The sequence below is a fragment of the Capra hircus genome, chromosome 18 (assembly GCF_001704415.2).
Source record: "Capra hircus breed San Clemente chromosome 18, ASM170441v1, whole genome shotgun sequence".
Classification (NCBI taxonomy): Eukaryota; Metazoa; Chordata; class Mammalia; order Artiodactyla; family Bovidae; genus Capra; species Capra hircus.
The window spans coordinates 9,033,365-9,059,257 of record NC_030825.1 but is presented as its reverse complement, the minus strand read 5'-3'; the positions used below and the strand labels follow the sequence as shown (position 1 = coordinate 9,059,257).

The 25,893-nt window shown below is 41.3% G+C and overlaps 1 protein-coding gene across 3 annotated transcripts; it reads right to left on the bottom strand.

Annotated features, from left to right (window-relative positions):
* CENPN (centromere protein N) lies at positions 942–25,793 on the bottom strand. Of its 3 annotated transcripts, none has more exons than XM_005691823.3 (11): positions 25,443–25,793; positions 23,505–23,685; positions 16,059–16,104; positions 13,502–13,561; positions 13,147–13,223; positions 8,798–8,974; positions 7,598–7,699; positions 5,519–5,582; positions 3,908–4,020; positions 1,791–1,917; positions 942–1,561 (listed from the first exon to the last, which is right to left on the bottom strand). In XM_005691823.3, exons 2-11 carry the CDS (start codon positions 23,673–23,675, stop codon positions 1,479–1,481), a joined length of 1,020 nt encoding a protein of 339 aa, XP_005691880.2. In that variant the 5' UTR covers positions 23,676–23,685; positions 25,443–25,793; the 3' UTR covers positions 942–1,478. The 3 variants fall into 3 exon arrangements, with proteins under 3 accessions (XP_005691880.2, XP_005691879.2, XP_017917245.1); XM_005691822.3 differs by having other exon boundaries at positions 25,551–25,793; XM_018061756.1 differs by lacking the exon at positions 25,443–25,793 and adding an exon at positions 25,324–25,403.

Below are 25,893 nucleotides of genomic sequence, written 5' to 3'. Positions count from 1 at the left end.
ACCACACGCCTGGTGACCTGAAACAGTTTGTTACTCACAGTTCTGGAGGTCAGAAGTCTGAAATAAGTCTACTAGGTCAAGATCAAGGTGTGGGCCTGGCTGCTTTTTCTGGAGGCTCTATGGAAGAATCTTGTTTACTTGCCTTGTCCAGCTTCTCAAGTCATTTATGGTGAGTCGCGCCCTCTTCACATCACTCTGATTTCTTCAGTACTCACATCTCCCTCTGCTCTCTTCTATCCCTTTTCCCACTTTTGAGGACCTAGTGATTACATTGGGTCCTTCCAGGAAACCTCGGATAACTCCCCCACCTGCAAAGTAACAGGTTTACATATTCCAGGGACTAGGATGTGGACATCTTTGAGAAGGGTACTGTTTTGCCCACCGGAGTAACTAATTCTGATTTTAAAGTATTGTGTGCCAAAAAACCCCTACGTGTGAGACAGCATCCATAAGGCTTTTCTTTCTTCCAGCTCGGTGTGCAAGACGGCAGACTCAAGTCCGACTGCCTGGGTTAGTTAGTGTTAGTCGCTCAGTTGTGTCTAACTTTGTGACCCCATGGACTACAGCCCGCCAGGCTTCTCTGTCCATGGAATTCTCCAGGAACAAATATTGGAGTGGGTTGCCATTTCCTTCTCCAGGGGATCTTCCTGACCCAGGGATCAAACCCAGGTCTCCTGCATTGCAGGCAGATGCTTTACCACTGAGCCACCAGGGAAGCCCAATGGTAATCTTACCTCTAGTTTTATTTATCCCCGTTTCTTTTTCTGTCCTTCATTTGCCCATATTTCCTCACTTTTAATTCTATCATAATTGTAACATATGTTGTTTTAACACCAAATCCTTTGTGGATCAAGATAGGTACTATGTTTTAAAGTGTTATTATAAAAGGACATATGATTTAGTGATGATCACTGAAGGATTTTCACTAAAAGTGACTGATGTACCAGTTTTTAAATATCTTTATTTACAAATTGGTATAGTATCTGTCAGTTTGAATGCCATATATGTGATAAAACAGATTATGAGAAATATCATATTTACAATGAAATCATTATATAACTGAATCACCTAGTAGGCTACCTCCTGCAATAATAACTTAATGGGCCCAATTGTGCCCTTTGAATGGACCAATTTTATGCTTCTCTTAGGAAATTTTGAGTTCGGTGTAGCTTCTTGGTGCTTCTTTCTGTGATCCAAGGCTTAAGAGAAAATCCCAATGGAATCAGACCTCTCTGGGATTGAGGAGAGACAGGAGTGAGAGAAGAGACATCCTGTCACCTTAGTCCCACGACTGCTATGCTTTGCGGCAGGAGGAAAGAATCAGTCCCAAGAATTACATTGAACGTTTCCAAATCTTCAATATCAAGGATGAATTTCTAAAACAAGTTTTGTAGACAGAAGTTCTCCAGCTAGTCATTAACTAAAATTTACATGCAATACAGTGAAGGATGCTGTACTTAACAAAAACCACATATAGCTTATTTATCTCTAATTTTAAAATAATTCCTTCCCTTATTGGGTATGCAAGTGAGCAGTGGAGAAAGTGGTGCATCTGCAATACCTAAAATTTAAAAAAAGAAGAAAAGAAAATGAAACATCAGTTTAAAAATGGCCAAGATTAGAGGGTGGATCATGGACCCTCCTTAAGTGAAACAGAATATTTTCAAAACGAGGCATGATGGAATAGCAGGCTGGAGCCATGAGAAAGTTGAGAGGCAATTAGTCAGCATAGAGAGGGTCAAATGTAGTGTGTTGTTAATTCCCACTGGTGAAATAAGCTGACCACTTACCGGCTGGGGCCAGGGATTTTAGTGCTTCCAGAAGATGCGGGCTAGAGAACTTTACCAGGCACCGGAGGGGCTCTTCTCTCTCAGCCAGGATGCCCCTGTTTAAGTCACTTTTGAATTTCGTTTCAAGCTGCCATCAAATATATTTATAAATGACTATTAAATACATCAATTGTAATGGCAAAATATAAAGAGACAAGATTATGTGTTTCACTAATTCTTGTTATCAAGAAACACAGGGATGAATGGGCATGGGAACATTTAAATTGCTAATTGCAAACACTAGGGGAAACCAGGATATCAGCAATATCGCACACAAAATGCTGAGGGTGCACAGTGCCTGACATGCAGGAGATCCTGCCCTCAGGATGTCCTTTACTTGAGCATTAGGTTTACATTCTTAATGGAAAATGAGCACTATTTTTTGTAATCTGTCATTTCAGTGTAAAAAAATCTCATGTGTTTTGGGTCACTACCACAATTTAACTTATAGAAAACTTAAGAAACATACAGAAGGAGCACAGGGTAGGGAGTCCCCCGTACATATCACTCAGCTGAAAGAATCACCAGTCTTGTTCCATCTATTACCCCACCTCCTGTTCCCTACTGCCCGTATCCACTGGATTGTTTTGAAGCAAATCCAAGACACCATAGTATCCTGCTTGTAAATATATCGATATATACCTAAAAAGGATTTTTTCTAAACTTCACCTCCACATTACCACACCTAAGAAAATTAATAGCAGTTCCTCATATCATCAAATATCCAAGTATTGCTACTTCAATAGGCACTGGGCTCTTAGATTCTAACTTCAACTTTTTTCTTTTTGCTTAAAATGATTCTTAAAATTTAGAGGCAGAATGCTGAAGCACTCATACATGAAGCAATGCACAGGGTGAGTAATGTCTGCCGATAATTCAGATGGCTCAGAACAAAGAAAGAGAAAAGAAAGCAAATGTGGCTAAATGGTAACAATGAGCGCATTTTGAAGCAAAGGGGAAATGGATGCTCACTGAAGTATTCATGCATGTTTCCTGAAGGTTTGGCATTTTTCAAAATACAAGAGGTAGGGGAAATTTAGTAGCAGGTATGAATAAACGTGTACCTTGACTTAGAGAATGGACACATTCTCAGATGTGTATAAAGGGAAGCTTTGTGGATTAAATCTTATGTGTCCTAGATCAGCGGTTCTCTATGCAGAATCAGCTTGTGGGCTTGTGAGAACAGATGGTTAGGACCCACCTCCAGAATCCCCTATCCAGTAGGATTACGGGGGGCCAAGAACCTGCATTTCTTACCCATTCCCAGGTGATGGTGATGCTGCTGACCCAGAGACCACACTTGGAGAATGACTGTCTTAGGGTATATTGAAAAGAAGTGGGTTAAAACCCACCATTCAGGGAACTTAACTTGAAAGGTGTCAAATCAACTTTTCCCACTAAAACCCAAACCAAACCAAACAGGTGTTGGGCCTGACTAAGCAGATCACTGGTAGACTTCAAGTCTGGCCTGTAGCTGCAGAAAATTCTAAGCAGGAAGAATTTTATTGGAAGGTTTGAAGGGAGGAGAGTGTTATGAATATGAGTATTAGAGTGGTCATGACATAAATCTTGAATTTTGCTAAAGGTGGCCAAGGGCTTGCCCCCCATCTGGCTTTCCTGGTGGGCAGTGACTCACTTCTGGAATGAGCCAGGTTTGCAGGTGACTGTTTTTTTCCCTATGTGATGCCAACTGGGCTATATAATGACTGATTTCTTTAATCTTTTGTCCAGTAAGTATTTATGAGCACTGACCATGTACAAACACTATTCTAGGTGTGGATGGGCTAGAAGGATACAATTTTTTTTTTCCTCAAAAATATCTAGATCACAGCTGGTTACACATAACTAGATTAATGTAAAAGGTGAAATGAAAGGCAAATTCAAAATTTCCAAAGGTTGTCCTTTGCAACAGAGGAACTTACTAAATAAGATAAAGAAGTCTATTTTAACTCATAAATTTTACAAAATTAAAGTGACAAATGAATGACATAAGTTTCTTTGAATTGTTTTCCACTTGAAATTTTAGTTCTTTTTAAAAAATATTGATAACTTGTAGTTAGTTTATAGCAACATCCTACCTTATATTGTGCAAATTCTAGTCTTGGTTGAGGATAGTCTCCAAAAATTTCTTGAGTCACTCTTTGCACTCTTTCTTTTTCAACTTTGTTTTCATGAATGATCCTTGAATCCACTGTAGATGGAAGATTTTAAGAGAAACCAGCTGTTAGGAATGTATTTCATCCACAAAGTATCATCCTTTCATTCCTAATCTTTTAACTTGCTCATATAATTTTGAAATAGCATTTACTGCTTTTTCACTTGATTGTAATAATTTCTTACAAAGTAGAAAGTTAGAAATATAGGCTGATAAGAAAGAAGATAAAAATCACTCATAATCCTACCACACAAAGCTAAATACTGTTAACATTTTAATACATTTGTCTAACCCTTCTTTTCACTGAATAAAAAGATACGTATTTTTAAGGCTGGGTTTATAAAATATACACAATTTTGTACCCTGCTTTCTTTACTTAACATGAAATCAATATTAGTTCCTATGCCATTGGAAAGTCATGGTTTAGTTCATAACGGCTGTACCATTTCATTTTACTGCTATGTCACTGCCAAGGAAGAGGAACATTTCCATTTTTATAGTATATTACACCCCACCACTTTTTTTGAACTTTCTGATCTGCCTTAGTAGTTTCATATTCTATTTTCTTGGGTTTTCTATGGATGGACTCACGTCAACTATGAATGGTGATATGGTCACGATTCTGAGTACAGGCACACCTCAGGAATAAGTGGGTGCAGTTCTATACCACTGCAATGAAGTGACTCACCTGAGTTTTTTGGTTTCCCAGTGCATATGAAAGTTATGTTTATAACATGCCCTGGTCTATTACATGTGCAACAGTATTAGGTCTAAGAGGACAATATACATGCTTAATTAGAAAGTCCTTTACTGCTAAAAAATGCTGACCATCATCTGAGCCTTCAGCAAGTTGTAATCTTTTACAATAGTAACATCAAAGATCACCGTAACAAAAATGAAAAAGTCTGAAACATTGTGAGAAACTGTGACAGAGACACGACCTGAGCCAGTGCTACTGGGAAAATGGTGCCCACAGATTTGCTCAATACACGGTGGCCACAAACCTTCAATGTGTAAAAAGCGAAATACCCACGAAGTGCAATAAAGTACTTGGGAAGCAATTTACCCAGTGCATTACGATCCTGGGCTCCAGGCTCAGATTCGGTTTTTTCTTCTGGCTTTGCTGATTCCTACTTATGTGATTCTGCTCAGCAAGTTACTAAACCTCTTTGAAACCTAGTTTTCTACCCCTCTTTTCTCATGAAAAGAGCTTGTTCATGGGACTGTTGTGAAGATTAAGGAAATGATACATATAAACCCCTTAGTATGGCGCCTGGCACAAAAGAAATGCTCAGTTAAATTATTTAATTTTTTGGTTTGGTTGTGGTTGTGATTAGATGCCATTCTAGCAAATTCTAAAGGAGACCTATATTAGCTTAGCTTCCCCACTTCAACAGAAATTTACTTTTCAGTTTTCTGAAAACAGGAGATACTTTTGAATCACAATCCTGGTACAGAAATGTTTTACTGGGTGAGAGAAATCTGAAAAGGAATGTCCTTCCAAATTTCAGTTTTTATCTTAAAATACACATACTATTTATATCTAGCCCAAAGCTTCTTTCTTGTAGAGATGTAGTAGAGTTGTGAGTTTCAAAGCTCTAGGAAAAAGAAAACAGAAAAAAGTGAATGCTTTCCTAATTTTATCACCTCAAAGTATAGATGTTAATTGGTTTTAGTGCACAAAAGTATGGCAGATCTTATCTTTCGTTTTTCCCAACACAGATATTTGAGGCCCCATATAGACTGAGTTGAGCATTTCTCCTAGAGCGATATTGACAGAGACTGCCGGGGCCAGCAACAAGGCTGCTTTGTTTGAGGAACTCTGTACCTTGTTAACATAAAAAGGTATCTGGAAGAACTATAGCTGCTGAGCCAAAAGCTAGAGAAATCAAAGGCAGCCTTTACAATGTGATGCTGCAGCTCTATGTCTTTATAACTGTGGGAAAAAAACCTCACTGACATTGCTTACAGAAAAATAACTTTCCTGCTGTAAGTCTAAATCTCCCTGACTTCTTTACTCACTTTCCCCTACTGAAGGCACTGTTTTTATAATCAAGTGTTTGACGAGTTTTTCTAGAAATGCAACTAATCATAGCAGAACTGTTGATATTAATAGCAATTTGGTAGGAGGCTGGTAGGTAAGAGGGAAGGTGCTATGGGGGGAAATCATTACCTAACTTTTTTAAAAATTATTTTTAATTGGAGGATAATTGCTTTACAATTTTGTGTTGGTTTCTGCCATACATCAGCATGAATCAGCCATGGGTATACATATGTCCCTTCCCTCCTGAACCTCCCTCCCACCTCCCACCCATCCCACCTCTCCAGGTTGATACAGAGCACCAGGTGTGAGCTACCTGCATCACAACAGCAAGTTCCCACTGGCTATCTGTTTTACATACGGGAACATATATGTATGCAACTTCTTAATGTTAAGCTTGTTTTCCTTAAAGAGTAGCTTGCAGAAAGCCATCACTTCTTTCTACTTAGAACAGATGAAAATATATAAGTAGAACATACCTAGGGGCTCAAAGATATACAGTCTTAACAATTCTATAGGAGTCTGAACATATGAGCACACAGATGCCATGCAGAGGGGAAAAAACAACAACAACAACAACAACCCTGAGCCTTGCAGCATAGCCAGATCCATTATCATTAAAAGGAAAATAATACATTCAAATTTTTTTTTCTTAATAGGTTTTTTTTTGGTTTACTCCTAGTACACTAGACACACCTCATGAAGTTATGAGGAATTATGGTTATACCCTTTGTACCAAATTGGCCCAGTATAATATGCCTTGATATTTGACCAGGAACATTTTTTATTTTTTTGACTCACACAACATTGCACATGGGATCTTAGTTTCCTGACCAGGGATTGAACCCATGCCCATTGCTTTGGAAGTGAAGTCTTAACCACTAACTGCTAGGGAAGTTCCACACTCAAATAATTTTTTTTTTAACATTCAAATGCAGAGCTCATTTTATTGAAACTCAGTCGAACAAATTACCATTAATTTGCCCTCAGTAAAATTCAGTATTAAAAATGTTTCATGTTTGCCAAGTGAAAAGTAAATAGCTAAAACGTGTAAATAAAACCTTTTTTAAAATTTTTTTATTGAAGGATAATTGCTTTACAGGATTTTGTTGTTTTCTGTCAATACACTCAAATAATTTTGACAAATAAACTGTGGGAATTCATAAACCAATGCTTCCTCTTTTAATTCCTATATCACTTACTTGACTAGTGGGACAAAAAATTCTGCTTCTCTCTTGCATAAAAGAATAATATAATCAGCTTCAAAAGATAATGTCAAGTTACTCTGAAGAGAAAATAAATTCTGATTGGAATAGCTGATTAGGAAACAGGGGCCCTATAACATACACTCCAATGACTGATGGGCAGTATAAACACAATACAATTATGAAAAGATGAAAGTGAGGAATTATCTTATTTCCTATCATGTTTGCTGAAAACCTTCTCCACTTCAGGGACATCTGATGTGATCTCCTGTTGTTGGAGGTAGACTTTCCCACCTCCTCAACTTCTAAATTATGCATGAAGAGAAAATGGAGACTCAGGTTTAAATAGAGTCATTGATGGGCTCACCTGATTATACTGTTTAAAAACAATAGCCTTAAGAGAGTCCAGATATCGGCTTCTGAGGTCCATTTTCACAATCTGATGGTGTTTGCTAGCAACTGTCAGTGCCTTGAAGTGAAAATTAGCAAGATTATTAATAGCATTACTGTGTCTATCCCTTTATTTATAATACTTGTTCAGAAAAAATGTAGGAGTTGTAATCAGTGAATAATTTCTACTTAAAAGTGAAAAGAAATCCAGAACAATTAAATCTCATGTTCTGTTACTCAGCTTGAGAAACACAAACAGTGGCTAGTGGCGTTAAGATCCGCAGAAAGGCAAGGTCTTTTGTACCATTTTAGAAAAGAGATCCTTTTTTTTTTTTTTTTTGGTCAAACTACACAGCAGGCAGGATATCAGTTCCCCACCCAGGGACTGAACCCATGGCCCCTGCAGTGGCAGTACGGAGTCTTAACCACTGGACGGCCAGGGAAGCCCCAGAGTGACCCCGTTTAAAGTTAGGGATTATGATAAATTAAGGTGAGAATTAAGAATAAAGGATGAATACTCAAATGTTACCATTTTTGATGATTAGTTGTTAATACTACAATGACACTGCCATACAAAAATGCAAATAGAAAACGCAAATTATAGACCCTATACACCACTCTGGTTTCTGTAATAAAACATCTTCCAAGAGGAACCAGCAAAACTGTTAAAAGTAGTTACTTTGGGTGAGTGGGATTGGGAAAAAGGGGTATGAAGTCTTAAAAGATTGGTTAGAGACTTCGTTGGTTGGATTTTTACCTCGATTATGCATTACTTCTCGATTTCGAGACACTAATGAAGAGTTCTAAACCAATGCTGATGCCGTGGCTCTCACTTGCAGAATAATAGTACTTCCTGCTCTTTATTTTAAGAGGTCAAGAATTATGGGTGGTATTTTACATCAAATGATATTGAGGAGTTTAAACCTACATGGCCCTGAGATAAGGATAATGCAAGAGCTGACTCACTGGAAAAGACCCTGATGCTGGGAAAGATTGAGGCAAAAGAAGAGGGCAGCAGAGGATGAGATGGGTAGATAGCATCACTGACTCAATGGACAGGCACTTGAGCAAACTCTAGACAGAGAAGCCTGGCGTGCTGCAGTCCATGGGGTTGCAAAGAGTCGGACACAACTTAGCAACTGAACAACAATACCGCTTATAGTAGTTGGTTCCATACCTGACCCAGAAGGGGTAGATTGCTCTTCAGTTGGGAGGACGAAGTGAAGGCATATGGAGTTTGGGAATAGTACACCACGTAAGCAGGTTTGTACTGGTTTGGCTTTTTATACTGTGTTCCCCAGGCAATTCGAATCCATACCGAGTTCTCCTCAGCATCTCTGAAGCTGACTGTCACCTTATTAAAAAGAAAAAAAGACATAAGTTCTCTAATTAACATATCATGCTGCACCAATAACTGATGCTTTTTAGGGGTGAAGGATGTCACTGTCTGGCTGAAATCTGGCAGTTTTTCTCCCACTTCTCATTACAGTGATTTGGGAAATCTCTGGAAAAGTGTTTTATGGTTGCTTTGTAAAGATACATCCATGCCTTGTAAAGTCTTTTGGAAGGAAAAAAAAAAAATTTAAATCCCACAATCAGTGTATGACATCACAAATTTTCAATAATTTCTTGGCCTTTGTCCTGGAAAAAAAAAAAAAAAGTAGAAAGGGACAGAAAATGGGCTAACTTTTAACAACTGAAACATAGTTTTTAGTTTGTCTCTTTGTAAGTTTTCCCAAGAACTTTCTATTTTGAAGTCTTATCTGATAAGATGTGCAGTTAATCCTCTCTCTCACACACACACGCGCGCGCACACACACACACACTCCACCCAGCACTCCCGTTACACTTCCTGTGCCCTCTCATACCAGCTTCTCTCCCCCGTGGTTCTGGGCAGGAGTTCTTAACCTGAAGTCAATGGTTAGAATTCAGGGCATCTATGGACTTGGGGGGGTGGGGGTGGATAGTTCATCTTAACTTGTGGGCCTCTGTGATGGCTCAGACAGTAAAGAATCTGCCTGCAATGTAGGACACCTGGGTTCAATCCCTTATTTGTAAGTGAAATTTAGCATCTCCTTCAATTGTGAAAGTAGGCATCAAGACAGTAGAATTTTAGGATGCTATTTTGTTGTCCACAGAAATCTCAAGTATTTTTATCACATTACAATTGTTGCATGAGTCTCAAGAATATCAGTGATACCTATTAGCACTTTGAAGCTAGTTGTTTTTAGACCCATTATGAGATTATTTATTGTGTTAATAAAGAAGCACATGCATTACTGTATCAGTTTGCCATCTTAATGCCTTCATAGTAACTGTATTTTTAGTATCATTTGTTTCCCCTGTGATTCTGTAGATTTTATTTTACAGCATTTAAAAACACACTTCTGAGAAGTGGTCCATAAGCTTCACTAACAGCGAAAGCATCATTGCCACAAAAAGGTTAAGACACCTGTCCTAGAGCAGCCACTGAGTCACTCTTCAGTCCTGGGCACTGGGAGATACTACTTGGCATGATGTCGCCATCCTCAGCCTTTGGGAAAGCGGGGTTAACTAGCCACTAGTTAAGTTATGCAGAGGAAGGTAAAGATAAGCCAGGAGACCTCAGTTGGTTGAGGAAAGGGATGAGGACGTGCTGGTCAGCTCAGAGTAGAGGGACAGGGCAAACAGAGAAGACCCAAGGCCTTTACCTGTTTATCCTCATCTAAAACCTGCAGCGCACACAGCATGTCACTCTCCGGCTGGCCTTTCAAGCAGGACAGATGTGACCAGTGAAAAAGCTCCTTTGTCCACCCAGCCCCGTGCTGTTGCTGCTGTTCAGTCGCTAAGTCGTGTCTGACTCTTTGCGACCCCATGCCAGGCTCCGTGGGGTTCTCCAGGCAAGAACACTGGGCTGGGTTGCCATTTCCTTCTCCACCAGCCCCTGCTAGAGTGCCTGAAATTCATTCACGAGGCAAAATCTTTCGGACCATGGTAGAGATAAGAGATCTAACAACTGAAATACAAGGGCATCAAAGTAGGAGGAAATGTGACTGTTTCAGGCGCTTTTTCTCCTTGCATGGTAGGGGTGGCCTAGGGTTCAGAGAACAGAAATCTCTGCTGCCTGAAAGAGGGACAGGAAAGACTGTCAAGTGAGGAGAAGGTGCTGGGAAGGAAGATGCACATAAACTCTGAACTGGACCTGAGAGAGATGCTCTCTAGCTTTCTTGTTTTGGGTGAAGTAGGGTGGGTGTGCTGACTGCAGTTTTGAAAGAGGAGTCGGCCAGTCAGTCTGAGCTTCATGAGAAGGCTGCTTCCAGAAGGGTCCAGACCATATATCTACAACATTCCTGGAGAAGTGGCCATGGATTCTGTGCCTATGAGGCTTTGTTTGTTTTTTCTTTTATAAAAAAAAGCAGGTGCATGCAATATACCCACAGTCCAGACAGGACTCTCCTATAACCTGTGCAGAGTTCACAATTTCATGGTAACAAGAGTTTTCAAATAATATAATCCAAAATAACAACTTATTCAAAAAATTTAAATAATAATAATAAAAGAAATCTTCTTTTGGTTCACAGTTTTCTTTGAATTAATTTATAAATTAAATATGTTCCCCCTCAAAAGGCTGAAGATTTTGTTCTGTTTTGTAAACCTCATAAAATGATTCTAAGGTTCATCTGAAGGAATGGTTAGGACATTTCTGACAAAGAAAAATAACTGGGGGTAGAGGTAGGGTTGACTTGTCTTAAGGGTTATGAAAATGTTTTAAAAACTAATGATTAATGAAATGAGGAGTTTGCTCTAGGCAAGTGGCCCCCCTGATACCAAAACCAGAAGCAGGAAGAGTTGCCGACACAGTCACTGGCAGGACCACTGTGAGTGGTCTCCCTGCTAGGGCGGAGCCGGCCCCCGGAGGAGTAGACCAGAGCAGGTGCTTTCTGCAGGCAGCTGCTAACTCAGGCTAAGCTTGTGCTCCTGCTGGAGGGCAATAGGGAGGGGCTGGTGGGATTCCTTCCATGTGGGGGGCACAGCAGGAACAAGAAGAAATATTTCCCTCCAAGAGTCTTGTGGCAGAAAAAACAGGGCTTGAGGATAAGCCTGGGGAAAGGATGTATTTTCTCTGAGAATTAAGCATGTTTATAAGCAGTAGAGTAGGAAGCAGAAGAGGGAAGGGAGTAAAGATACAAAAGAGAACAAAGAAAAATAGAGCAGAAAAATTGGATGAGGATGTAGGAGATGAATGCACAGCGCATAGAAGGGTCGTTGTAAGAAAGGAGATGAGGGAACATGTTCGGTGACAGGTGGCTAAGTAGACCAGTTCCAGACTAAAGGATGAGGTAAGGGGATGGAGGTGACATCACCTTTACGGCAGAAAGCAAAGAGGAACTGAAGAGCCTCTTGATGGAAGTGAAAGAGGACAGTGAAAAACCTTAAAACTCAACTTTCAAAACACTAAGATCATGGCATCCGGCCCCATGACTTCATGGCAAATAGATGGGGAAACAATGGAAACAGTGAGAGACTTTATTTTCTTGGGCTCCAAAATCATTGTAGATGGTGACTGCAGCCGTGAAATTAAAAGATGCTTACTCCCTGAAAGAAAAGCTATGACCAACCTAGACAGCATATTAAAAAGCAGAGACATTACTTTACCAACAAAGGTCCATCTAGTCAAAGCTGTGGTTTTTCCATTAGTCATGTATGGATGTGATAGATGGACCATACAGAAATTTGAGCGCCGAAGAATTGATGATTTTGAACTGTGGTGTTAGAGAAGTCTCTGGAGAGTCCCTTGGACCGCAAGGAGATCAAACCAGTCAATCCTAAAGGAAATCAACCCTGAACATTCATTGGAAGGACTGATGCTGAAGCTGAAACTCTAATACTTTGGCCACCTAATGCAAAGGACTCATTGGAAGACTGATGCCGGGAAAGATTGAAGGCAGGAGGAGAAGGGGATGACAGAGGATGAGATGGTTGGATGGCATCACTGACTCAATGGATGAGTTTGAGCAAGCTCCAGAAGTTGGTGAAGGACAGGGAAGCCTGGTGTGCTGCAGTCCACAGGGTCGCAAAGAGTTGGACATGACTAAACTGGACTGAAGGGGATGGAGGGACAAGTCAAGGAGTTTGAGAATCAACTGCAGGCATGAGCCACCCAGGGCCATTTAGGTAAAATTCATTATTGTTACATAAGATGATCATTTTTAGATTCTCAAACCAGCCACACTTCAGGTTCTTGGCAGCCACATGTAGCTACTTGGCTGTGTTCTGGACATCTCTGATCTAGAACATTTCCATCAGTGCAGAGTCCTACCGGGCAGTGCTGCTCTTGAGGAAGAAGCAGAACCCCTGAATTGAAAGGTAAGGGGAGCAGAACGTTTTTACAATAAGCAGAGTTTGTCTTTGATATTAAGTAGAATAGTATGGAATATTACTAACTGAAATTCTTGCAAATTAAAAAAACAAGGTAGTGACGAATTTTAAGTGCACAGGTGCCGTGAAATTGAATCTCATGGAAATTCAGATAAATTCTATTCTTACATTTTTTAATGCTCTCTGAAGAATTTTCTTGAATGAACTTTTGAATTCTTCCATATCAAAAAGATCAATGTTGTCACCTGTCAAAGTGAAAAGAAAAATCAAGAAAAATCAAGGGAGCTACACTGTCTTCAATACATTTGCAAAGACCCTGAAGGTAAGAACAATAATGATCGAATCACACAAACACTGCCAGTATCTCTGACTCAGCATCACCAAATATATTTCTCACTTTTCTATACATGAGTGATAATCATTTCATTTGGAAAGAAGAGACTTAAGAGGAACATGCTGCTATTCCTTTTTAAATTGCCCAAATATCAAATACAAGTCTTTGGTTTAAAATGAGAAACATTACCTGGTCTTTTACTCATCTGAAAAACATCCCAAATTTTCTGGTGCCGATGAAACTGAGTATCTGAGGGAGGGAGAAAGAGCTTATTACTGCATGTCAGAGAACTTTCAAGCAACGGGCTTGTATGTACATATTTTTAATAATGTGAAAGTGGAGAAAGTAACAGTAATTTACAAATTAGGTTATGCAGATTTTTCTTTGAAATATAAATTTTCAATGGATTAAATTTACTCCAATAAAACGGGTTATAATGAATTACTCAACATAGTAGAGATTTAGCCTTCATCCTTAGACCACTTATTCTGTCCATACAGGTCTACTCCAGAGTGCCGCATCTCTCCAGAAGCCAGCGATGACGTGTTCCCGGCACTGGTGTTTCCATCGGCTTTGCTTATTCTGCACTCTTCTCCTAGCTCCTTGGGCACCTCATTATGGTCTCTTCTAAAATGCCACCATGCAGAAAGGCCTCCCTGAGCACTCTACCCAAATTGAAGCCTCCATCCCACTATGGTTTTTCCAGTAGTCATGTATGGATGTGAGAGCCGGACCATAAAGAAGGCTGAGCACCAAAGAATTGATGCTTTTGAACTGTGGTATTGGAGAAGACTCTGGAGAGTCCCTTGGACTTCAAGAGATCAAACCAGTCAATCTTAAGGGAAATCAACCCTGAATACTCATCAGAAGGACTGATGCTGAAGCTGGAGCTCCAATACTTTGGCCACCTGATGCGAAGAGTCAACTCATTAGAAAAGACCCTGATGCTGGGAAAGATTGAAGGCAGGAAGAGAAAGGGACAACAGAGGATGAGATGGTTAGATGGCATCACTGACTCAATGGACATGAGTTTGAGCAAGCTCTGGGTGCTGGTGATGGACAGGGAGGCCTGGTCACAAAGAGTCGGACGTGACTTAACAACTGAACAACAATAACAACATCCCGCCCTGCTCTAGTTTCCTTCATGGCACTTATCACTTCCTGACATTACAGCATATATTTAGATGTTCATTTGCACACTTGCTTGTACACATGAGATACTGGACTTAGTCTTGTTCATCTTATTCCCAGTGTCTAGCCACTGCTGCTGCTGCTGCTGCTAAGTCGCTTCAGTCGTGTCCGACTCTGTGCGACCCCATAGATGGCAGCCCACCAGGCTCCCCCGTCCCTGGGATTCTCCAGGCAAGAACACTGGAGTGGGTTGCCATTTCCTTCTCCAATGTATAAAAGTGAAAGGGAAGTCGCTCAGTCATGTCCGACTCTTCGCGACCCCATGGACTGTAGCCTACCAGGCTCCTCCGTCCATGGGATTTTCCAGGCAAGAGTACTGGCTGGCATTAAATATATGTATCTGATGACTGACTGAATGAATGGATGAATGTAGGATACAGAAGGATTTAAGTTTGTAACCCTTTAGGAGTTACAAACTTAAGAGTATCTTGGATTAAAAATGGATCCAGTAAGTTATTGAGCTCAGTCCCAACACATCATCATCCTGGCTTTACTCGGTTCCTGTGCTGACCCCTATCTGCATCCATGTCTTTGGACCTAGGATCAAGGTGCTCTGCACCCCAAAAAGAGGGACTGTGGGCTCCAACACTCAAGGGCACCAATCTGCTGTGCCTTTGAACTATTATTTTTCTTGCCCTTGTCTTTTTTTCTTTTTTGGTGCCTTGGTATTCTCTCCCTATCCCAGTTTGTTTATGGAGATGGCCTGAGAAATCTTCATTATCTAGTTTTGTCTAAAACAGGTATAATCAGGTACAATGTGATGTCTGCCCTTAAAGATAGCATCCAAAAGGTTTTGTTTCTTTCTGATATATTCTTCCTTGGTTCTGTGTTTCAGAATTCAGATGGCCTGCTAAATGATCTCTGAATAAGGTTGTTATAATAATAATAATGGAGATGAATCATTTTTTGTTGATAATGATTCCTTTAAGCACCATGCAGAAGTTCATGATAAATGGCAAAGAATTAAGTACAAATGCTGACGTTTCCTTGAATAGTACATATCTGAGACTAACCCATGATCTTTGTGACAAGCTTGGTCCCCTTCTAGTGTCCACTGTCTTAGTCAGGGGTCCATCTTCCTTCTAGTGGCACATGCAGACCGCGGAGCCATGCCTGCCTCTCTCACTCAGTACCCCCTTGACCACACCACATGCAAGTCCAGTCAGTGCTATCCTTACAAGCGGCACTGTAATTATAACAAATTCTCAGAAATATATTTTCAAATTCTGTTAGCAATAATACAAAGCCTAGCAAATACTATGTGCTTATTATGTGCCAATTACTGTGATAAGAACTTTTCAAGTCTTATCTTACTTAACCCTCACAACGATCCTGTGAAATACAGGTTGTTATTATGTCCATTTGATTTAGGAAAAGTCTGAAGCTTAGAAAAAGGTGACGTGACTTGGCAAACGACACAAGACTGGTTTTAAGTGACAGAGCTGAAATATGAAACCAGGTCAGCTTGACTCTAAAATCTGAGCCATCACATACAAAACTGCCTCTCTGATGAAACTGGACTGGTTAAGTGTAAATACAAACCACCAAGACTTACAAATGATGTCTAAATGGGCTGCATCATTGAGCCTTGCACGATTCTCCTGAAAGAGAATGTAATAATACTTTTAGTAATTACGGTGATAGCTTTGGTTCCACTCCATCTACAGCACATTTTAGGGTTGCTTAGGACAAACTATGATGGCCCTCTCAATACTGTACTGACAACATGTCTTGCAACTACGCTCTTCTGATTCATGTCCCAGTACAGGCTCTCACAACTGTTCTCCCATGATCTACTCTTCATTGATCATTTTTAACTTTCTGTTTGGTTTTTTCAATCAATGGTATCCTTTCAGACCTACTCTATACCAGGGTTTCTCAACCAGGCTTCAGGGACATTTTGAGTCAGATACATGTCTCGTGGAAGCTGTCCTAGAATGTAAAGGAACATTCTTGGCCTCTATCCCCTGGAAGCCAGCAGCACCCACTCCCAGTTTTGACAACCAGAAACATCTCCAGATGTAATGTCTTCTGGGAACAAAACCATCTCAGCTGAGAACTACTACTCTATACATACACATTTGTACGTTCACATAGTATATAGTTTCTTTTAATGTTATAAACAAAGATCTAGTTTATTCTTTTTAATGATCAAAGAATATTTTGTTAAGTGGATGTATCATTTTTTATCTCATAAGTATAGTTAGTTCCAATTTCGTGTGTGTAAATAATGCTAGTTAACATTTTTATTTATATGTAACCATTTACACCTAACTATATATAAAAATGTTTATCAATTGTAATATCATATATAATTCCTTATTTTTTATGTTTTCTATATATGTAAATATCCAGAAGTGGAACTGCTGGGTCATAAAGCATATTTATTTAAAATGAATGAGGGAAGGGTATACTGGGTATATAAGTTCAGTTCAGTTCAGTCACTTAGTTGTGTCTGACTCTTTGCGACCCCATGAATCGCAGCAAGCCAGGCCTCCCTATCCATCACCAACTCCCGGAGTTCACTCAGACTTAACGTCTATCGAGTCAGTGATGCGGTCCAGCCATCTCATCCTCTGTCGTCCCCACCTCCTCCTGCCCCCAATCCCTCCCAGCATCAGAGTCTTTTCCAATGAGTCAACTCTTCGCATGAGGTGGCCAAAGTACTGGAGTTTCAGCTTTAGCATCATTCCTTCCAAAGAAATCTCAGGGCTGATCTCCTTCAGAATGGACTGGCTGGATTTCCTTGCAGTCCAAGGGACTCTCAAGAGTCTTCTCCAACACCACAGTTCAAAAGCATCAATTCTTCGGCACTCAGCTTTCTTCACAGTCCAACTCTCACATCCATACATAACCAATGGAAAAACCATAGCCTTCATTAGATGGACCTTTGTTGGCAAAGTAATGTCTCTGCTATTGAACATACTATCTAGGTTGGTTGTAACTTTTCTTCCAAGGAGTAAGCGTCTTTTGATTTCCTGGCTGCAGTCACCATCAGCAGTGATTCTGGACCCAAAAAAATAAAGTCTGACACTGTTTCCACATTTATTTCCCATGAAATGATGGGACCGGATGCCATGATCTTCGTTTTTTGAATGTTGAGCTTTAAGCCAACTTTTTCACTCTCCACTTTCACTTTCATCAAGAGGCTTTTGAGTTCCTCTTCACTTTCTGCCATAAGGGTGATGTCATCTGCATATCTGAGTTCAGTTCAGTCGCTCAGTCATGTCCGACTCTTTGCGACCCCATGAATCACAGCATGCCAGGCCTCCCTGTCCATCACCATCTCCCAGAGTTCACTCAGACTCACATCCATCGAGTCCGTGATGCCATCCAGCCATCTCATCCTCTGTCGTCCCCTTCTCCTCCTGCCCCCAATCCCTCCGAGCATCAGAGTCTTTTCCAATGAGTCAACTCTTCGCATGAGGTGGCCAAAGTACTGGAGTTTCAGCTTTAGCATCATTCCTTCCAAAGAAATCCCAGGGTTGATCTCCTTCAGAATGGACTGGTTGGATCTCCTCGCAGTCCAAGGGACTCTCAGGAGTCTTCTCCAACACCACAGTTCAAAAGCATCAATTCTTCGGCGCTCAGCTTTCTTCACAGTCCAACTCTCACATCCATACATAACCACAGGAAAAACCATAGCCTTGACTAGATGGACTTTAGTCGGCAAAGTAATGTCTCTGCTTTTGAACATACTATCTAGGTTGGTCATAACTTTCCTTCCAAGGAGTAAGCATCTTTTAATTTCATGGCTGCAATCATCATCTGCAGTGATTTTGGAGCCCCCCAAAATAAAGTCTGACACTGTTTCCACACTTTCCCCATCTATTTCCCATGAAGTGATGGGACCGGATGCCATGATCTTCATTTTCTGAATGTTGAGCTTTAAGCCAACTTTTTCGCTCTCCTCTTTCACTTTCATCAAGAGGCTTTTTAGCTCCTTTTCACTTTCTGCCATAAAGGTGGTGTCATCTGCATATCTGAGGTTATTGATATTTCTCCTGGCAATCTTGATTCCAGCTTGTGTTTCTTCCAGTCCAGCGTATCTCATGATGTACTCTGCATATAAGTTAAATAAGCAGGGTGACAATATACAGCCTTGACGTACTCCTTTTCCTATTTGGAACCAGTCTGTTGTTCCATGTCCAGTTCTAACTGTTGCTTCCTGACCTGCATACAGATTTCTCAAGAGGCAGGTGAGGTGGTCTGGTATTCCCATCTCTCAGAATTTTCCACAGTTTATTGTGATCCACACAGTCAAAGGCTTTGGCATAGTCAAGAGAGCAGAAGTAGATGTTTTTCTGGAACTCTCTTGCTTTTTCCATGATCCAGTGGATGTTCGCAATTTGGTCTTTGGTTCCTCTGCCTTTTCTAAAACCAGCTTGAACATGCAGTACTTCGATGCAATCTCAAAAACGACAGAATGATCTCTGTTCGTCTCCAAGGCAAACCATTCAATATTACAGTTATCCAAGTCTATGCCCCAACCAGCAAAGCTAAATAAGCTGAAGTTGAACGGTTTTATGAAGACCTACAAGACCTTTCAGAACTAACACCCCAAAAAGATGTCCTTTTCATTATAGGGGACTGGAATGCAAAAGTAGGAAGTCAAGAAACACCTGGAGTAACTGGCAAATTTGGCCTTGGAATGTGGAATGAACCAGCGCAAAGACTAACAGAGTTTTGCCAAGAAAATGCACTGGTCATAGCAAACACCCTCTTCCAACAACACAAGAGAAGACTCTACACATGGACATCACCAGATGGTCAACACCGAAATCAGACTGATTATATTCTATGCAGCCAAAGATAGAGAAGCTCTATACTGTCAACAAAAACAAGACCAGGAGCTGACTGTGGCTCAGATCATGAACTCCTTATTGCCAAATTCAGACTTAAATTGAAGAAAGTAGGCAAAACCACTAGACCATTCAGGTATGACCTAAGTCAAATCCCTTATGATTATACAGTAGAAGTGAGAAATAGATTTAAGGGACTAGGTCTGATAGATAGAGCGCCCGATGAACTATGGAATGAGGTTCGTGACATTGTACAGGAGACAAGGATCAAGACCATCCCCATGGAAAAGAAATGCAAAAAAGCAAAATGGCTGTCTGGGGAGGCCTTACTAATAGCTGTGAAAAGAAGAGAAGCGAAAAGCAAAGGAGAAAAGGAAAGATATAAGCATCTGAATGCAGAGTTCCAAAGAATAGCAAGAACAGATAAGAAAGCCTTCTTCAGTGATCAGTGCAAAGAAATACACGCAAACAAGAGACTGGGAAAGACTAGAGATCTCTTCAAGAAAATTAGAGATACCAAGGCAACATTTCATGCAAAGATGGGCTCGATAAAGGACAGAAATGGTATGGACCTAACTGAAGCAGAAGATATTAAGAGGTGGCAAGAATACATGGAAGAACTGTACAAAAAAGATCTTCACGACCCAGATAATCATGATGGTGTGATCACTAATCTAGAGCCAGACATCTTGGAAAGTGAAGTCAAGTGGGCCTTAGAAAGCAACACTACGAACAAAACTAGTGGAGGTGATGGAATTCCAGTTGAGCTACTTCAAATCCTGAAAGATGATGCTGTGAAAGTGCTGCACTCAATATGCCAGCAAATTTGGAAAACTCAGAAGTGGCCACAGGACTGGAAAAGGTCAGTTTTCATTCCAATTCCAAAGAAAGGAAATGCAAAAGAATGCTGAAACTACTCCACAATTGCACTCATCTCATATGCTAGTAAAGTAATGCTCAAAATTCTCCAAGCCAGGCTTCAGCAATACGTGAACCGTGAACTCCCTGATGTTCAAGCATATCTGAGGTTATTGATATTTCTCCTGGCAATCTTGATTCCAGCTTGTGCTTCTTCCAGCCCAGCGTTTCTCATGATGTACTCTGCATAGAAGTTAAATAAGCAGGGTGACAATATACAGCCTTGACGTACTCCTTTTCCTATTTGGAACCAGTCTGTTGTTCCATGTCCAGTTCTAACTGATGCTTCCTGACCTGCATACAGGTTTCTCAAAAGGCAGGTGAGGTGGTCTGGTATTCCCATCTCTCTTAGAATTTTCCACAGTTTATTGTGATCCACACAGTCAAAGGCTTTGGCATAGTCAATAGAGCAGAAGTAGATGTTTTTCTGGAACTCTCTTGCTTTTTCCATGATCCAGCGGAGGTTGGCAACTTGATCTCTGGTTCCTCTGCCTTTTCTAAAACCAGCTTGAACATCTGGAAGTTCACGGTTCACGTATTGCTGAAGCCTGGCTTGAAGAATTTTGAGCATTACTTTACTAGCATGTGAGATAAGTGCAATTGTGAGGTAGTTTGGGCATTCTTTGGCATTGCCTTTCTTTGGGATTGGAATGAAAACTGACCTTTTCCAGTTCTGTGGCCACTGCTGTTTTCCAAATTTGCTGGCATATTGAGTGCAGCACTTTCATAGCATCATCTTTCAGGATTTGAAGTAGCTCAACTGGAATTCCATCACCTCCACTAGCTTTGTTCATAATGATGCTTTCTAAGGCCCACTTGACTTCACATTCCAGGATGTCTGGCTCTAGGTGAGTGATCACACCATCATGATTATCTTGGTCATGAAGATATCTTGGTCGTGGCTGCGTGGGCGCAGGAGGGCCTAGAGGAGCTATTCCACATTCAAGGTGATGAGGGGTGGCAGTGAGGAGATATCCCTCGTCCAAGGTAAGGGGCAGCGGCTGCGCTTTGCTGGAGCAGCCGTGAAGAGATACCCCACACCCAAGGTAAGAGAAACCCAAGTAAGACGGTAGGTATTGCAAGAGGGCATCAGAGGGCAGACACACTGAAACCATAATCACAGAAAACTAGTCAATCTAATCACACTAGGACCACAGCCTTGTCTAACTCAATGAAACCAAGCCATGCCTGCGGGGCAACCCAAGACAGGCGGGGCATGGTGGAGAGGTCTGACAGAACGTGGTCCACTGGAAAAGGGAATGGCAAACCACTTCAGTATTCTTGCCCTGAGAACCCCATGAACAGTATGAAAAGGCAAAATGATAGGATACCGAAAGAGGAACTCCCCAGGTCAGTAGGTGCCATCAATATGCTACTGGAGATCAGGGGAGAAATAACTCCAGAAAGAATGAAGGGATGGAGCCAAAGCAAAAACAATACCCAGTTGTGGATGTGACTGGTGATAGAAGCAAGGTCCGATGCTATAAACAGCAATATTGCATAGGAACCTGGAATGTCAGGTCCATGAATCAAGGCAAATTGGAAGTGCTCAAACAAGAGATGGCAAGGGTGAACGTTGATATTCTAGGAATCAGTGAACTAAAGTGGAATGGAATGGGTGAATTTAACTCAGATGACCATTAGAAGAAATGCAGTAGCCATTATGGTCAACAAAACAGTCCGAAATGCAGTACTTGGATGCAATCTCAAAAACGACAGAATGATCTCTGTTCATTTCCAAGGCAAACCATTCAATGTCACAGTAATCCAAGTCTATGCTCCAATCAGTAATGCTGAAGAAGCTGAAGTTGAATGGTTCTATGAAGACCTACAAGACCTTTTAGAGCTAACACCCCCAAAAGATGTCCTTTTCATTATAGGGGACTGGAATGCAAAAGTAGGAAGTCAAGAAACACCTGGAGTAACAGGCAAATTTGGCCTTGGAATGCAGAGTGAACCAGGGCAAAGACTAACAGAGTTTTGCCAAGAAAATGCACTGGTCATAGCAAACACCCTCTTCCAACAACACAAGAGAAGACTCTACACATGGACGTCACCAGATGGTCAACACCGAAATCAGACTGATTATTATTCTTTGCAGCCAAAGATGGAGAAGCTCTATACAGTCAACAAAAACAAGACCAGGAGCTGACTGTGGCTCAGATCATGAACTCCTTATTGCCAAATTCAGACTTAAATTGAAGAAAGTAGGCAAAACCACTAGACCATTCAGGTATGACCTAAGTCAAATCCCTTATGATTATACAGTGGAAGTGAGAAATAGATTTAAGGGACTAGATCTGATAGATAGAGTGCCAGATGAACTATGGAATGAGGTTTGTGACATTGTATAGGAGACAGGGATCAAGACCATCCCCATGGAAAAGAAATGCAAAAAAGCAAAATGGCTGTCTGGGGAGGCCTTACTAATAGCTGTGAAAAGAAGAGAAGCTTTTAAAAGCAAAGGAGAAAAGGAAAGATATAAGCATCTGAATGCAGAGTTCCAAAGAATAGCAAGGAGAGATAAAAAAGCCTTCCTCAGCGATCAATGCAAAGAAATAGAGGCAAACAAGAAAATGGGAAAGACTAGAGATCTCTTCAAGAAAATTAGAGATACCAAGGCAACATTTCATGCAAAGATGGGCTCGATAAAGGACAGAAATGGTATGGACCTAACAGAAACAGAAGATATTAAGAAGAGGTGGCAAGAATACACAGAAGAACTATACAAAAAAGATGTTCATGACCAAGATAATCACGATGCTGTGATCACTCACCTAGAGCCAGACATCCTGGAATGTGAAGTCAAGTGGGCATATAAGGGTATAGTAAAATTCTTTGTACAATACTTGCAACTTTTCTGAAAGCGTGAAATCACTTTAAAATAAAAAGCAAATAAGTAAATAAATACATGTGAAACAGAGTGTCTCTTTCTGTATAATTTGATCAATATATCTGAGTATTATCTTTTCATCTTTCACAATCTGAGAGTTAAGAAAAGAATACTGCTCACTATTTTAACTCCTTCACGACTTCTTCTTCTTCGTCTGTTTCTTCTCCCTTGGTATTCACTTTTTTTTTTTCTCACTAATTTATAAGCATTCTTTGCAAGTTGAAAAATCCAATTAAAAATTAGCACCTTTTCCACTATAGTGGGACAGAGTCCTCCTCACGTCATAGCCTAGAGCTACTTAAATCTCTTTTGGGCTAAGGAAAGGAAAGAGAGAGGAAAACCTAAGTGTAGCATGATATTCAATGTTAATCACTTTGAAGACTGTTACCTCACAAAGCAGAACCAAGTCCTGAACAATAGATTCCTTTCTCTGCCGAAAGTTTACAGTCTGCAGTTGATTTTCAGACAAAAAATTCCAGGTTTTTAGGATTGTCATCATTTCCGTCATTGGGATTTTCAAGATGGTCCTCCTGAAAAACTCAGCAAGAGTTTCATCCATCTCTTTGGCACTTTAATAAAAATAAAAACAGCACAACAAAGTATTAAGTAAACACAAAAGTACAACTTAGTGAATTTTCAGCATCATAATTTTAGCCAGAATTATGACTTGTAGGTGAAACACCCAAATTTTTCAGGCATTCTGCAGAGTATTTCAACAAGAGGATTTTCTCTTAAGTGTACATTTAAACATGTTTTAAGGTTTTTAAAAATTAGTGTTCTCTCTCCTTTCTTGGCTAGAGTATTTTGATCTTTTGATAGCCATAGTAAGTGAATCACTCATTTACCTATTCATGTATCAAATTACTAAGCACCCATTAGTGCTAGGCACTTTTTTAGGAACAGGGGATAGAGCTTTAACCAAAAATGACAAAAATTCCTGCCAGTAGGAAGTGTCCTTCCTAGCTGGGAGAGACAGGCAACAGGAAAATCACAGAAAATGTTAAAAGTGGCAAGTGCTGAGGAGAAAAGGGAGCAATGTTAGCAAGCTAGTAGCAGTGAATACGGAGCAGGCTGGGAATGGGTGGGGGCCGAGGGGAATGGAGAGGAGGCCTGAGAGAAGTTGGCATTTGAGCCAATTCTTGGGGGAGGAAGAGTGAGCTGTGTGGCTGGTTGTTGGAGGAGCTTTGCAGGCAGATGGAACAGCAAGTGCAAAAGCCTTGGGGCCATCAAGGGGAGAAAGAGGCCTCCAGACAGGCCAGAGAGGAGAATGAAAAGGCACAGAGGAGGATGTGAGGAGGGCCGTGTTTATGACAAGAAGCAGAAGTCAGCCTGTCAATCTCATCCGCTTCCATCAAGACTACAGGATACACAAGGACAAACAGAAGAGAGTCCCCTAAAAGGATCGTGGCTATGAATTATTTCTACCATTTAAGTGTTTGTTGAATGGCATATGATTTATTATATGATTATATATGATTAATCTCCACTAGGGCAGGAACTATGTTTGTCTTATTCACACCTGCCTTCCTAGAATCTAGAACAGTTTCAGCCCAAGAACTGTCTTAGTGGAAATACCTGTTGAATAGGAAGCCCCAAAGTATTAGATACTCTCCCCAAGAAGCCGCGCCTGAGGAGATAAACAACTTGGGAAGGATTAGCCAGTGACAATATCAAGCCAACGTCCCCCATCAAAAACACTGGAGGTGGGGGTGGTTGTTAAAACGCAGACTCCTGAGCTCAATGATTTAAACTAGGGGAGGGGAATGCGGGGGAAGTGCTTGAGATTTCTGCATTTTTACAATTAAAAGTCTTAATTCTGGCTAAAGTTTGGGAATGTCATTCTAAAGAATTATGATAGAAAGAAGAAATGGAGGGAATGCAACCTCATCAATAAAACTGGAAACCCCTGAATAAACTCTTCTGATTCCCTGTGATTATCTAATTTCTACTTCGCTGCGCGTGGCACAGTGTCTGGCACATAGTAGGTACACGAGATATAACAGCTGAATGAAAGCATGACCAAAAAGGTCCCTGTAAATATACACCGCCGAAGAGCTGCCACAAGGAGCAGGAGTAATGCGAGACTAAAAAGGACGGACGCCCAGGTTACCCCAACATCAAAACACCCAACTCTGAAGAAGCAGCAACCGAAGACTGAGTTTAGCCCTTGAGAGCTCTGGGCGGCGCCAGCGTGACGCAGGCCCTACCTAAGGCTCCGCCCCAGGGGGGCGGATGTGACGTCACGATCCACCGTCTCCGCCCTCTTCGCCTCTGCCACAACCGAAGTTCCCCGCCTCAGGGCCGAGACCAAGGACCAGTCCCTCACCTTGGGACCCGTGGCAGTCACAAGAGAGTCGCCTCAGAGTCCTGGGACGTGGCTTTTGCTAGGCTCCCGCCACATCCCGCCCAGTCCCACGCCGCCGGGTTCTCTTACCCACATCGCCAGCCGGCTCTCTCCTCGGCGACTGTTCCCGCCCGCTGCTCCTTCAAAACCACCAATTGCAGTTCCCGCCGTCCTGGAGCCCCGCCCACCGGGGGCGCCAACTCGGGACTGTGCCCTCGGCACAGGGGACCGTGTGAGGAGAGCGACAGAAGTGAAACGCGCCGAGCCCCCCGCCTCACTCTTCTCAGCAGATAATATTTTTTGAATGCCTTAATCCCAGCCACAGAATCTGGCTTGTCGGTTCCCCTTCAAGTTTAGGCTCGCGGCGCCTCGGCGGACTCGCTCTCCCTCCCCTCACAGCGCCTGAAAATGGGCCCGTCCAGGCAGGGCGGCG

What these genes read in the sequence shown, in the direction of transcription:
- CENPN (XM_005691823.3), bottom strand. Translation starts at nt 23,675, where the DNA reads ATGGATGAAACTCTTGCTGAGTTTTTCAGGAGGACCATCTTGAAAATC. An exon ending in AGCCCATTTAGACATCATTT is followed by an intron (nt 13,562 to 16,058) that starts GTAAGTCTTGGT and finishes TCCCTCCCTCAG; the next exon opens with ATACTCAGTTTCATCGGCAC. An exon ending in AAAATCCCTGGCCCCAGCCG is followed by an intron (nt 1,562 to 1,790) that starts GTAAGTGGTCAG and finishes TTTAAATTTTAG; the next exon opens with GTATTGCAGATGCACCACTT.